We start from the raw sequence: 14066 nt of genomic DNA, 5'->3' as shown, positions 1-14066 counted from the left end.
GGCGGGACCACGCCCACTTAAAAAAAAAATTTAACTGCAGATGGCCCTCTCTAATGTAATACTGTGAACCAAATAACAGTCTTGTATCTTATTGCGGAGCTTAGTTATGGCAATTTATTTGTTTTTGATTAATGGCGTTTTGTGTCAACCGTCTCACGGTACCAGGAAACATGTCTACCAAGTTTCGTAAATATGTCTTAATTTTTACTCAAGTTAGAGCTTGCACGGACGAACGGACGGACCGACAGTCACCCGGATTTCAACTCGTCTCTTTATCCTGATCATTTATACATATATACTTACATAACCCTATATCTAACTCGATTAGTTTTAGGTGATACAAACAACCGTTAGGTGAACAAAACTATTATACTCTGTAGCAACAGGTTGCGAGAGTATAAGAAAACATTTCTACAAAAGAAATTCAAATATCAATTTAAGATATATAAACTTTGATTTGAGCTGAAATTTTTTATTAATATCTTCTTTGTGCCCTTAGGCGGATTTTAATTAATATTAAATTAATATATTCTTCACTTTTATTGAATCGAAGTGCATACTATCCAATTGCGCTTTCCTTTATATAAAATTGAGTAATTTAATACTATTAATTTCGATGTAAAAATTGTTGCCTACTTTTTAGCGCACACTAAAGTACTATTATTCAATTAGTTTCTTGAAAGAACAGCATAATTGGATTAAAAAAGGGTAGGTCGTAGACATTTTGCAATGAATTAATTTTAAAACACGCCCGTAGGCGATAATTAGAATTAAGCTTAGCAGTAATTACATTTCATGGTGATAGCTAATGCATCGAATCGCTTTTCATATGCTTTTTTTTTTTTAATGAATAACGCCGTTAGGCGCGGACCATATGATATTCAATATATTTAAATTAAATACTCGTTCAGTGGAAAAACTTAATAAAGCCACTTCGATTTTAATTTATGTTATTGTGTTACTGACTTACTTCAAGTTGAGATTATTTGACAAAACTCATTAAAGAAATGAAATTTAGGATGTTATTGATAACAAGCGCTTTTCAAAGTTCTTTCTTAAAACAATTGCAAAAATTTTCATCTCTTTGCTTAATTACATAATTTTAGGCAATGTTGCGTTTCAACTTATATTGCACTTTATTATTTTAAGACTAGCCTTAACGTAGTCACTATTCAAGGCCTAAACAAATTGTGTGCCTAAGTTAGGCAACATTTCATTTAGAAAAAATAGTTTCAATATAATTCATTAATATACCTATTTACATACACATAATCCTGATATATTACAAGTATAATTAAAAGCCAACAGAATGTCTGCTTGTTAAAGTACAGAAAAACACGAATTGTTCTAATTGCCCACAAAAGTATGCAATAGCATGGTAACAAATAAGCACTTTGATTAACAAATTAACCGGCGCACTTTGCGGGGCGGTCACGTGTAGCATGCTCTAATTTGCTAGTTGTTCTTGTTGTTAAATTCGTTTTGTTTTTATTGTGTTAATACAATATTTTATTGCCACTCAGTTTGCCATATAAGTGACCGCACAGCGCACAATCTGCCATGACTGCGCAGCTATTAATTATTACTTTTTTTTTTTCTCCCGACGCATGCATACACGCCCACATAACGCTCAAACTAAAACGTTAGTCTCTGTGTGCGGCCTTAACCACAGAGATGTATTTGGCTTGAAAGTTTTTCGCTCTCCGCGGCTGGTAGGCGTGTCAGCATGAATGGCACATTTTTGGGTTAACCGCATTCCGCGTGACCGCAGCGCTGTTCAACCGTTATCGGCCGTCAATGACATTTTTCACAGATGAAATGAAATAAATTGCCATGCCGAGAAGTATGCAATGCAAATATAATAAAATAAAACAATCAATTGAATAATGCATTTACAGGCGCATTTTCAATTTATAACAGTAAATATAGTAATATAATATATTAATGCGCACCACCGCCAATAGTGGCGGTACTCATTTGCGCAATCACGTTTGTTGTTGCTTTTTGCTTAGGTCGCCGCTTTCAATTGCATAAAATTAGGCGTGGCATGTTTAAGCCATTGATTATGCCACAGCGTAATTAATTCCACTGGCGCTAACATTTGTGGCTGTTTAATTGATTTTTGCGTAAAACTTGCAATTTTCGCATTTAATTAGCGCCTAATACGCTGCTATGTTATTTGGTTGATTTTTATAAAATTCGCATGTTCGCAAAATAATTATCGGTTGTCAAGTTTTTGCGGTATTATTGTTTGAATTGTATAACATTATATAAAACCGTGGTGTTGTCTTTTTTAGAATAAAAACGAGGTATACTTAAGGGAGCGCAAGCAATTTTGTTTTAAAATATTTTCACTAATGGTCGAAACGAGTTCAATAAAAAGCTTATTCGCATAACAAAATAGTTATTATTTATTTTAAGGCTTAGTGGCTGACCCATAACAAGTGACAAATGACAATATAGAATAATGTGTCATAGGAGATAAGGAGACCCATAATTTTAAACAAAAGTTTTTTGAAGAGATCCAAACAGACTTGGAAATCAAAGAGAAACTTAATGGTAGATATATTTCCAAAGAACACAGCACAGCAGACAATTGACAAGGAGTTTATTAAGTTTTCGACAAAGTCCCGCTATTAACTTGAACTTTTGTGTTGTGTTTACTTAAACTCTTACTGAAATGTCTAAATTATTAACTAGAAAATACTTTAAATTGAGATATTATATAGAATAAACGATATGTATGGTTTTAACAATGACACATGATACTTTGAATCATCACTAATGACAACTACCAACTTATCATTGTTTCGAATCGACAAAAATATATGTAGATGATAGCTGATACATGACAACATTTTTGATCAAAATAAACTCTGTAAAACTTAAGAAACACTTTACAAAATAAGATAAACATGGAAAAGGAACAAACCCAGTTATTTTCAATTAAACCCAGTCGGCGATAAAATATTGACGATTTAAAAGTCGAAAGGATAAATAATAAGCAGCTTGCTGCTATATACATAATAATCGCGAACTTATGAGTCTTAACCAATCATTGTTAGGAAATATGCGCGTCCAAGTATCTATATTTTAAATATTTAATTCGTACAGATAAGTAAACTATTGATTTATGACAGCTGACATATTGTAACTGATGGACAAGGAGATACAAAATTGAAAGCAAAGTATTTCTGGCGTATTTTATATAAACATTATAAGAGAAATCCAAGAGATAGTAATTAATATAGTGGTTCTTGACAGCTGACTGATCACAGATTAAAATAGGCAGTTAACAGCTGACAGATTTCAAAATATCATATAAAACTGTTAATTCAGAATGCTTAAATTTATTGTAAAGTATAGCTTTGACTGAGGCCAGCTGACTAATGACATCTAAAAAATAGTTTATTTTTTTAAAGACAATATATATCTTTCATATAAAATTTTGACCTTGATAGTTGGTGGACAACAAATGATAACCAACACATAAATTGTTTGAAATAGTTGTGCAACATTTTTTAAATTCATAAAAAATAACTGTGACGAGACAGCTTCAAAATATAAAGTGTCGAAATAGGTTCTAAACTAATCCGCAAAATATGTAATTTTGTTTAAATTTTGACTCAATATAGCTGACGAGCTACAAATGACAATTTACAGATGAATAATACGAAAATGATAAACCAAATTAGTTATTTATAAAACAGAGTTGTGCTGAAAGATTTGGAATTGAGTTCAATGTCCATTCCACATAAATTTAATTTTCGATCATGACAGTTGACAAATGAGAGATGACAGCGATTAACTTTCAGAGCCAAATTCACAAAAATTGTATGCTATGCATTTCTCTCGCGTAATAGTTATGTGCATCTTCAAAGAGGTAACTTGTCCAAAAGCCCTGCGCTGTAGTTGCGACATTTAGCCAACCGCTTAGTATGCATTTAAAGCACACACACACACAAAGCTGACTTGCATTTGTATAGCATTTGTTCCACTTTTGCTTCTATCACTCAAGGTAAATCTGAACAGCGAATGATAATATGGTTATGTGACCGCCTAAGTAGGTGGCGTATATATATGTTCATAGTGCAGAGCAGGTTTGTATGTATTTGTGTACACATGAAAGTTGTGAAATGGAATACTTTCCACTCCAAATACGAAATTGCATAACTACATACCTGCAGACATACTTATATCATTACATATGCGTGCAGAAGACTTTCAATTCTACAGTTTGTATAGCCAGTGTATAGAGGTAACGATACATATTAAAGCCTTCTTATATTATCGGTTACAAGTTAAAAGAAAAACACTACATAAGCAGTTGTTTAGCAGATAGTTTTGTATATAACAGTATCTATATACATTTAGCTAAGCAAACAAAGGTAGAAGCCACAAAGACTTGTTCTTTCTGTGGTTGTATTGCACGCAGCTGAGCCGAAGTGGATGAGTTGCTTACAAGCGTTTGGCAATATTCCATTTAGGTTACCTTCAATTGCGCACAAAATACTCTCCAATCTAAATACAAGAGTACATAGCAAAGTTGATATATATATAGACATATAAGGTAGTGCCAGTTACCTAAACCGCACAAGGCAAACAAACCGGTGTGTTGAAGCCAAGTTAAGTCAGCGCCGAGTTGACTTAGGGCAAGCCAAGAAACAAATATATTAGCCAAGTGACGCATGAGAATAATGAAGTCAGCGGGGAGTGGGGAAGGAGAATGCATATATGTGTTTGTATAAATATGAACAGTTAGGATTAAGTACATACATATATTTATTAGCGCTGCGTTGCTGAGTTGTGAGCATTTGTTTGCGGTGAGTGTCAGTGTGGCAAGCATTTTATATAAAACACACACACTGAAATTTACTTATATAAACAACCGCAAAAACAACATAACATACTATCTATTACCTATGCAGTGCCTTTATACAGTACATATACATATAATTATTTACATTTGCCTCCGTATGTGTTTACTCAGCTTGTTGCGCGCATCGCCAAACCACAAACGCACCCACATGTGGATGCGTACAAATAGTGGCCAGTGTGTGGTATTGTGCAGGAGAGTTAAGCGATTCGGAACAACTACCTTGCTAGCATTGGTAGGAAAAGTAAAACAGTAGAAAATTGGCTTAGGCTTAACCCAATTTGTGCACGTCAAAGAAAAATATTGGTGGCATATAATTGTCAAGAAGAATAGCGAAACTGTTAACTTAAGGAAAAAAATAAAAAACAATGCACAAATGTATTGGAATCAATTTGAACAATTATTGCTAAACAAAAGTGTTAACAAAGCCACTTATAATTAAATGAGTGGTTTTTATAGTGAACGACATGGCGTATGAGTAACTGCATTGAACATGGCATACTCTACATATGTATGTAAATATGTACACTTAATTCTGTTTTTACACGGCAGATTGGTTCCGGAAAAATCACGAAAAAAAAACATTGCACGTATTCAAAAATAGGTAGCTGGTTCCTTATCTTTAAAATCTATTAACTAATAAATAATAACGTTTATTTTATTAAATCAAAAAAATATGCACTCCCATCTTAATAGTAATGTAAATTAAATGTATGACAAGTTCAAGAACTAAACACAATTAAGTAAAACAACAAGAAAAAAAATTAAAAACATAATCATAAAAATAATTTTAATTTAATTACTGTCATCATTAGTTACTCACATTCGACATTTTTAACAGTGAACTCTGTTATGCATTGTGCTCTATCCAATTGCTCTGGTCAGTAAACTTGTTGTATCCAAATCCTCTATATTTGTGATATATATTTCGTAAAAATTAAGTTTGACTAATAAATTCTAAAATTTAATTTTGCTAAATAAAATAAAACCGTGTTAAATCAAGACCGTGTAAAAACAGAATTATGTGTACGAGTATATAAAGCATATAGTTTTTATTAGCATGAATTCGTAGTCATAATAAAACCTCACCGTATTGTACACTCTCCAATATTTAATTGCAAACAAACTACGCAAGATCTCACATTTGAATAATCGGTTGTATGGGGGCTATAAGTTGAACAAGCTTTATGATTTTCTTTAGGCGCATTACCTTCTTGATAAAAAAGTATTTCACCAAATTTTGTGTTCTTAGCCGTAACACTCAAATAGTTATGAATTAAAGACCTCAAATCTGAACAATCGGTTGTACGCTGCATTTTATAGACGTCCAATCTATATTAATTTTACAACTCCAGAAAAAATCTTAGCTTCGGTTGCACCGGGACTATAACGTCCTTCACAAATAAAAATGATTCCTTACAAGATCATGGTTTTGATCGATCAGTTTGTATGGCAGCTGTGTGCTATAGTGAGTCGATATCAACACTATCTTTGGATGTTATGCAGTTGCTTTGGACAATAACTCATGTAAACTTTCCAAAAAATATCTCCTCAAATTAAAAAGTTATTCACACAAGCACTTGATCACCGATTGCTCAGTTTGTATGGTAGCTATATGCTATAGTAATCCGATCTAAACAATTTCCGCGGAGGTTGCACGATTGCATTAGGTAATAACTCGTGTCAAATTTTTTTGTGAAAATGATATCGGCTGCCATCCCTCTTTAGGTCTGTTTAACGAGCATGCGACTCACTTGATTGATGGTCGTTCGGCTTCAATTATTTCACGAGAACAAATATTGAAAATCATACGTGGAGCCTGGAGCTCCTGAAGAGGTAATGTTGAGTACCAAATTTCGTTAAAATTGGGTACTTACTGAGATATTACATTTCACTTAAAAGTGAACGGTGTCTAATTTCGGACCCGGTTTCTATGAGGATCTTTTGTAACATATAACAAATTGAATGCATCTGACGTTATTTAGTGAGTTATCGCAGTATAAATAGTTAACCATAACCCTTATATAGGAAGTGGGCGTGGTCTTTAATTGATTTCATCCATTTTAACAGTTTATGAAAGGAACTTATTTTAGGTAAGATTTATTGATAAAGCTTTAGTGAGATTTGAGATTCGTACATTAACCTTATTAGCCACGACCACTTTTAAAAATTTCAAACCACAGATGGCCTTCTTTATAGCGATTCACTGTTCCAAAAACAGCTTTATATCTTAATTTGCAGTTTAGCTATGAAATTTTATAGTTTTTTGCTTAACATCTATATACAATACTAGAGCCCGTTTGGTGTCCAGGAACAAGTGTGCCAATTTTGTCGCAATATCTCATTTTTATTCAAGTTACAGCTTGCACGGATGGACAGACAGTCATCCATTTCATAATTATTGATAGTGAAGAAAACAGAACATGTGGCATGCAGCTTACTGCTGCAACGAAACTGAAACACATTTACACGGCAATAGTAATTTCAATAACTGTTGTTACAGTTACAACAAAAACAAATGATGCAAGATCCTAAGAAGCGCATTACTGGTCTTATGTTGCACAAATCAAAAATACCCTGGTTGTATGCAAAAAATGTGATTGTAGCGCTATTTTGCGAACAATATTGCGCTGAGTAATTGACAATTTTCTTTCGTAACTGTTATGCGATTGAGTTTCTAAAGCATACACGATATTAAAGGGACAAACACGTAATGTTGTCACACCGATACGCGTGCAACAAAAAGCAAAACAGCATTTCAGCATGCTGTTGCAAGTGCAACAATTAAGAAATTCCATATATATCATCCAATGACATACTGAGCACATAGAAATTTGTGCTGCAATGTTGCAAGTAGCCATGTGAACTCTTCATTGCTAGGAGAGGCACGTTTTGAAGCACGCATTAATCGCACTGCAGGCATGTAATGCTCAATGAAACTTGCACTCCACAATATCGCACATATGGAGAGGCCTAGTGGCATGCCACATTCAAATAGTAGCAACAACAAAATGGCGTCGTACTCTATTCACGGAAATGTACATACGCATCTACATACATACTATTGATACGTTTGGCATGTCACACGTAGCATGCAGTTAGCTTGCGTGAGCTAGGGCCACACGATGTTGCAAGGTGCTCTAATATTTCATAATGTGTCACGCAGTGACATTAGAGTATATGCCCACATGCATTGTCTGACAAAAGCTGCTGTCAATGTGTGAGTTATATGTGTTTAAGGGTGTGTGTGTGTGCTTGGTTGCAAGTATTTGTTATGTGGCAAATTGAAGTTAAATACAATGAGCTAGAAGCAAGCACATGCAACGGTGGCCTATAAATTTCAACACCCAACTATTTATGTACAATTTCGTACATGCAACATAAACTGGTGCACCCGCACACACATACACATATATACCTATTACAATCAACCCTCATTTGTATATATGCCCTGTGGCATCTATGCTTCGTGCGCCACTAACATGGCATTGCACCCACAATGAACTCTCTTAGATGCTCACTTGTTATTGTTGCATTGTTTATTATTGTTATTCTAGTGACCAGAGTACCAATGTCTGTGTTCTATAGCGAAATGTGATATTGTCAGCAATTTGTTGTCTAATTTTTGGTTCTCTTGGGTTACCCCATGCTGCAACTTGCCTGGGTGTTCTCATTGCGCCATTTGTGTTTCTTTTGTTGCTATAGTCGCTTGGGTCACATGTGTTGCTAGTTGACATAATAAATTCTGCGTTGCCACATTTGAGGTTGCCCAAGCAGCAAGATAATAGAAAGATGTTGAGCGCCAAAAATGTTGTATCATATAGATATGCCTTGTAGGGAAACTGATAGTGAAGTTCGGTCGGAAAAAAAATGTTTAGTTGCTAAGGTAGTGATCTTTCAAAGAGAGATAAAACCAAAAGTTTCAACTGCTATCCAAAGCATCTTTCGCAAATATTTCTCAAAGTTCGTGGTTGAGGCTCGAGAGTTTGGATTGATCAAAGTAGGGAAGGATTTGTGAAATAATGAAGAAACACTTGTGGCACGGCATTTCTTTGAAGCCAATATTTTCAGATTTGCAAATTCTTGAGTCCAAAGCTAGTCATTTCAAAGTCGCGAGTATCGGTTTATAAAACAAAGCTATCCGATAGTGAATATAATATAATCTCTATCAATTGACAATGCATAATCTAAATACTAGTGAACCTTTTGAAAACACCTAAAGCAGAATTTATTCAAATCGATGAATTTAGTTGCACAATCGTATTCAGATTTCATCTCTTTATTTAAAAGGAAGACCGCGAATAATTAGATCAAATTCGGAATGGTCTTTCTGAATCGGATAGAGTAAGATCTTAATAGAAATAAGACAAGTAGCACTCTACATTTACAACAAATTGGTAGACCCCATAGATAATGAGATGTAGTTCTTGCAGATCCGCGCAAATGCCTTTCCGGTTATCCCTCGGTATGACCTGTTCAAAGGTAAGGTTATTTCTGGTTGTGGTATGTGTTGATATCAAAACAGTGTTACCAGTGCTCATCGGATTTTTTATTATTAGGTTTTCACAAATTCATGAAAAAAGCTGCAGTCGAATTTTAGACTTAATATAACTCAAGTTTTATAATAGAGGTGAAACAATTTTTATATTGTGAATTATTACAAATCTAACATTGAAGAAACTTTAAGCTATTGCTAACGAGGTCATGCACTTCTTGACCGTACAGTCAGCGAGCTCGAAGCCAGTACAGCTGCTTGGCTATGGAGGGAATGCACACCTCTTTAAAAAATTTAATCGAAGCAGTGCAGAATTTACCAGCGATGTCTACAGATGTAGTGTGGAGAATGGCATTGAGTGCCACTGTTAGGGTCGTCCTTTGTGCACTCCAGAGTGAGATGAGTGCCGCTCTTTGAATACGCTCCAGCTGCCTAGCTAGTGTGTTTTTTCCGAGCGCCTTCCACTAGACAACGGCCCCATAACATACTATTGGCTTCACTATGGTTACGTAGAGCCAGAACACCATTATTGGTGAGAGTCCCCACCACCTAATTTCCTAAGAAGTAGCATCAGAAAAACTACCGAAAACTTACTAATTTAAAAATTTATTGTATTTATAATAAACACATACTTACTCTTTCCGAAACATTTGCTCTAACTCCACCAGGCTGCTGTCATCACTGCACAATTTATCACAAGTGATATATGCATAAGCGGCGAGAATTTATGGCACACCAAAGCGTGCATATACAGGAGGGTACTCAAAAGTTGCACACCCACACACACACACTTTAATAAAAATCAAAGTAATAATGAACACTATAGTGTATATGTATGTACCTATTTGTGTTAGTATGGATGTAATTTCATAATAAGCACACATATAAAGGCGAGTTCCTTACACGTATAAACCATAAATTCACAGCAAAGTGTGTGTGAAACCCGCTTGTGGCTGTATAGGTGCGCTCGTGTTTATATGTTATACAGCTTACGTTCATATAAGTAAATCCACTTACTTATGCACTCAAATGCATTCTTGCTTTGATAGCCGCACAGTAAACGCTTTCAGCTTAGCACATACACGCACTTACTTACCAACACATACGTACACGTACTATAGCATGAGCTTAAATATACTTGTATGCACACTCGCACACATTCATATATATATAAAACACATATGTACATATCCTGCGGCGTTGTGTTTGTGCCATAAATTTCTGAATAATTTCTGATTTAGCAGATTTTCTGGATTTTCTCGCAAGCTTTTGTCTCTATCGTCATGTGCCAAATGAAAATGCGAAATCTCTTGACGTTTTGGTGTTGCTGCCAATGATTAGCCCGGGCGATTAATTAATTGGAGTGACGTTTTATACAATTTAGGTCACTCTCATCTGGCGACGAAGAAGAATTACGAGCACGACTTTTATGCTGTGAATACTTGAGATTGCAGTGGCTTTGTTACTTTGAAGTGCGGAAATATGCAAATGTATGTGTGTGGATGCGCTTCTAGATTGCATGTAGACTTAGAACATACTAATATTGACATGCTTTTAATTTTTAATGGCACACTTCGTGAAAAAGCGTTTAAATTAGGAAAATCTTAAACGAAAATCTGGCACAACAAAGCGTTTGTGAACAATGCAGCTTTACTATTTCATACGAAAAAAATTTTTGTAATATAAATTCTGTCTTTGGTGCTAAAATCAACCTAGTTAACTTAAAATTTAATACATTGGATGTATGAGGGAAAAATCGATCAGTGCAAAAGAAACCATTACACATAGTAGAGATATAGACTTGACCACGGTATACACCGATTTCATTCATATATTAAAATAATATGTTTGCTTTTATGAGTATATGTATATATCATATATATTGACCAACATATTCGTAAATGGTTCAAAGTAAGGTAGAAAGCCCGAAGTTTTTACATGGTGGTATTTGGGCTATGGGAAAGTTTGAACTGATGGCATTAATTTGTGACATTATTTAAATGTATTGTGTATATTGAAGTGTATTCAGGAACATATATCCAGTTGGGGCAGGAAACGGTTTCAAACGTTTTCGAAATTAAGCTTTTGTACTTGTATATCAAATATTATACGTGCATAGTCAACTGGAAGTTCGGGGCTAGAAAAAGTATTGACCCGACTTCTTGCGTTTTTGATACGAGCGTACAAAACTATCTGGAAAATACTCTCACCGAATATCAACAATATTTCTCACAGATTGACCGATATTTTCGGTAAAAGATCAGACATAGGCACTAAGGTACACATATTCGGTATCTGGGGCTTGAATATTTATTATCCTATTATGACCAATTTTACACTTGAGATCAAAAAGGCAGTATTTTTTTAAAGTTTTATCCCAACATATTCTTTAGTACTTGATTTGTGTACGGTAAAGTGAAAGAATCATATGGAATTGAAAATATTTTGCAGGTGAATTATGCGTGGTTTTAATCCGATTGCGCCCTTTTTCACCAAATAAGGTTAAAATTGTTCGAGCGGATCCTAAGATATGGACCTAAAGGTAGGGTACCACGCCCGATATCCAATTTTGGCACCGGAAAATAATGATTTATTGGGTTATCGCACTGTTAGTAGTTTTCAACCTAACCGTTGTGTAGAATGGTTACTATCCGATTTCACCACTATTTTCGGATTGGATCTACCTACAAACTGTATCCCGTTATTGTTGTTTTAGTTTTTTTGGCTTTAGTGATTTTGATATGTACTTTACATTTATTAAGGGGGTAAAACGACGACCACAGTTTTCAGATATTACCAAGAAATATGTATACCAATTTTCATTAAGATCTCGACTCGAATTTTATTCAAGTTTTCGTTTATCACCAAAGAGTTGAATTATATTTTATAAAACAGAGCATGAATTTCAAAAAACAAAAAATAACTGAAAATAATAAAAAGATAAAACATTCAACTCAAAAATATATTAAAAATTTCATTTATTTTCCCTCTTTACAGCCTCTACCTACTTTAGAACCGAGCAACGACTTTACATTTTCGCCGTATATCAGAAAACACAACCTTTTAAAGAAAAATGTACAAAAGAGGTGCCAAAACTCAACTAAATTAAAATTATTGCTGTTGGAATAAATATTTCAAAAGTACATAACTATAACTGTACATAATTATAACTTGCAAACCTGCATTGTTATAAGGGTAGTTTGAAGTCTGGGGAAAACTTCGAAGCAATCTAATAGGCTACAACAACAAACCGCAGTCTGTAAGTGATGAAGTCATGAGACCGACATTTGATCGACGCCTCTGGATATTACTGTACATTTTACTAATACAATGTGAGTACAAAAGCATATTTTTTATTTCTATATTTATATTATATTATTATATAGACCGTTAATAGTATAAAGAGTCAAGACTTGATTGTTTGTTTGCTCCACAACTACTTGACGGATTTGAAAAATTCTTTCACCATTGGGAAGTTACACCGTCGCCGGTGAAAAAAATGTAATCAAAGGTGTAAAAAAATTATCTAAAAAATTTCTTAAATCGCATGCGCTGCAAATACTATTGATTGTAGAATATCTATCTACAAAATATTTCGCAACATCATATGTCAAACAAAATAAATTACTTAGTATTCAAAATGGATTCAACATAATTTAAAAATGTAAGTACTAGCGAGTCACATGTCAGAAAATAATGTGCAGCGCGGCTCTCCACGAGTGCTTCCGGCTAGTATCTTTGTACCTCCCTACTTCGTAAACAGCTTATTGACGTGAAACAAAAGCAGCCATTTGAGTCGCATTTTGTTATCTGCCTTAGGCCAAAGCCGATGAAACTATTACAATTACACCCAGCATCTAAGAAATTTATCAGTGTATGCGTGGATTCAAAAATTCTAAAAGAAAATATGGGTGAAAAAGAAATGCACCCATAAACACATATATATGCATATAAACACCTAAAAGTATATATAAAGCGGAGCACAGCTATTGGAACGCTACTTTCCACGATTTCGCTTAGTCCACTTTTCGTCGGCTTTGCTTCCATTACATCATTCGCAGGAAAAAGCCACAATTCCCCTACCCAAATTTTTTTTCATATTCTCTGTTTTTTTTACAATATTTACAACGGCTCTTTCTTTATTTCCGACTTTGCTTATCACTGCTTACTTCATATTATATAAGTATATATATTATATATTCTCTAACTTCTTTTGAACCCGTTTCCTCATCTACTCTTGCCATCATACTCACCACGCCATATTTGCCACTCGTTTGAGCTGGAATAAAAACGCACACGTTGTAGCATAATTTAGGGCGTCAGCTGACAGTCGCCACAGACTAAGCGTTTGCAACGCTGCCTCTTTCACCATATTTTATGTGCACTTTTTTCTAGTTAGTTTTCATTTATATGGCAGGCAGTTTTAAATTTCGCACCGCAACTGCTGCTGCGTTCCAGCGCCTATATGTTGGCAACAAACATCTCTTTCGTGCAGCATTTCTTTGTTTGCTGGCGTTCCTTTTCGGGTGCTCACTTTTTTGTCGCCTTTCTGATTTAATGCCGTTACGCGGGGCATTAGCTTATAAATATACGCAAACAATAAGCTTTCTCGAAGCACCAACAAACACACAACTATACAAAGATTTCAATATTTGTATGCTGCGCTGTCTAAGCATTAATACGTGTGTCTGCTGC

General features: G+C 34.6%; 1 protein-coding gene across 1 annotated transcript in view; it reads left to right on the top strand.

The window, feature by feature from the left end:
- tei (teiresias) overlaps window positions 1–14066 on the top strand; it is a 213348-nt gene that overhangs the window by 41223 nt on the left and 158059 nt on the right. Inside the window, exon 3 of the mRNA XM_036375805.2 lies at window positions 12369–12703. Coding sequence (XP_036231698.2) covers window positions 12646–12703 — 58 coding nt within the window. The 5' untranslated portion in view covers window positions 12369–12645. The remainder of the gene's footprint in view (window positions 1–12368; window positions 12704–14066) is intronic.

This window comes from Bactrocera oleae, chromosome 4 (assembly GCF_042242935.1).
Source record: "Bactrocera oleae isolate idBacOlea1 chromosome 4, idBacOlea1, whole genome shotgun sequence".
Classification (NCBI taxonomy): Eukaryota; Metazoa; Arthropoda; class Insecta; order Diptera; family Tephritidae; genus Bactrocera; species Bactrocera oleae.
The sequence above is the reverse complement of the archived record's forward strand: the minus strand, read 5'-3'. Positions and strand labels throughout refer to the sequence as shown.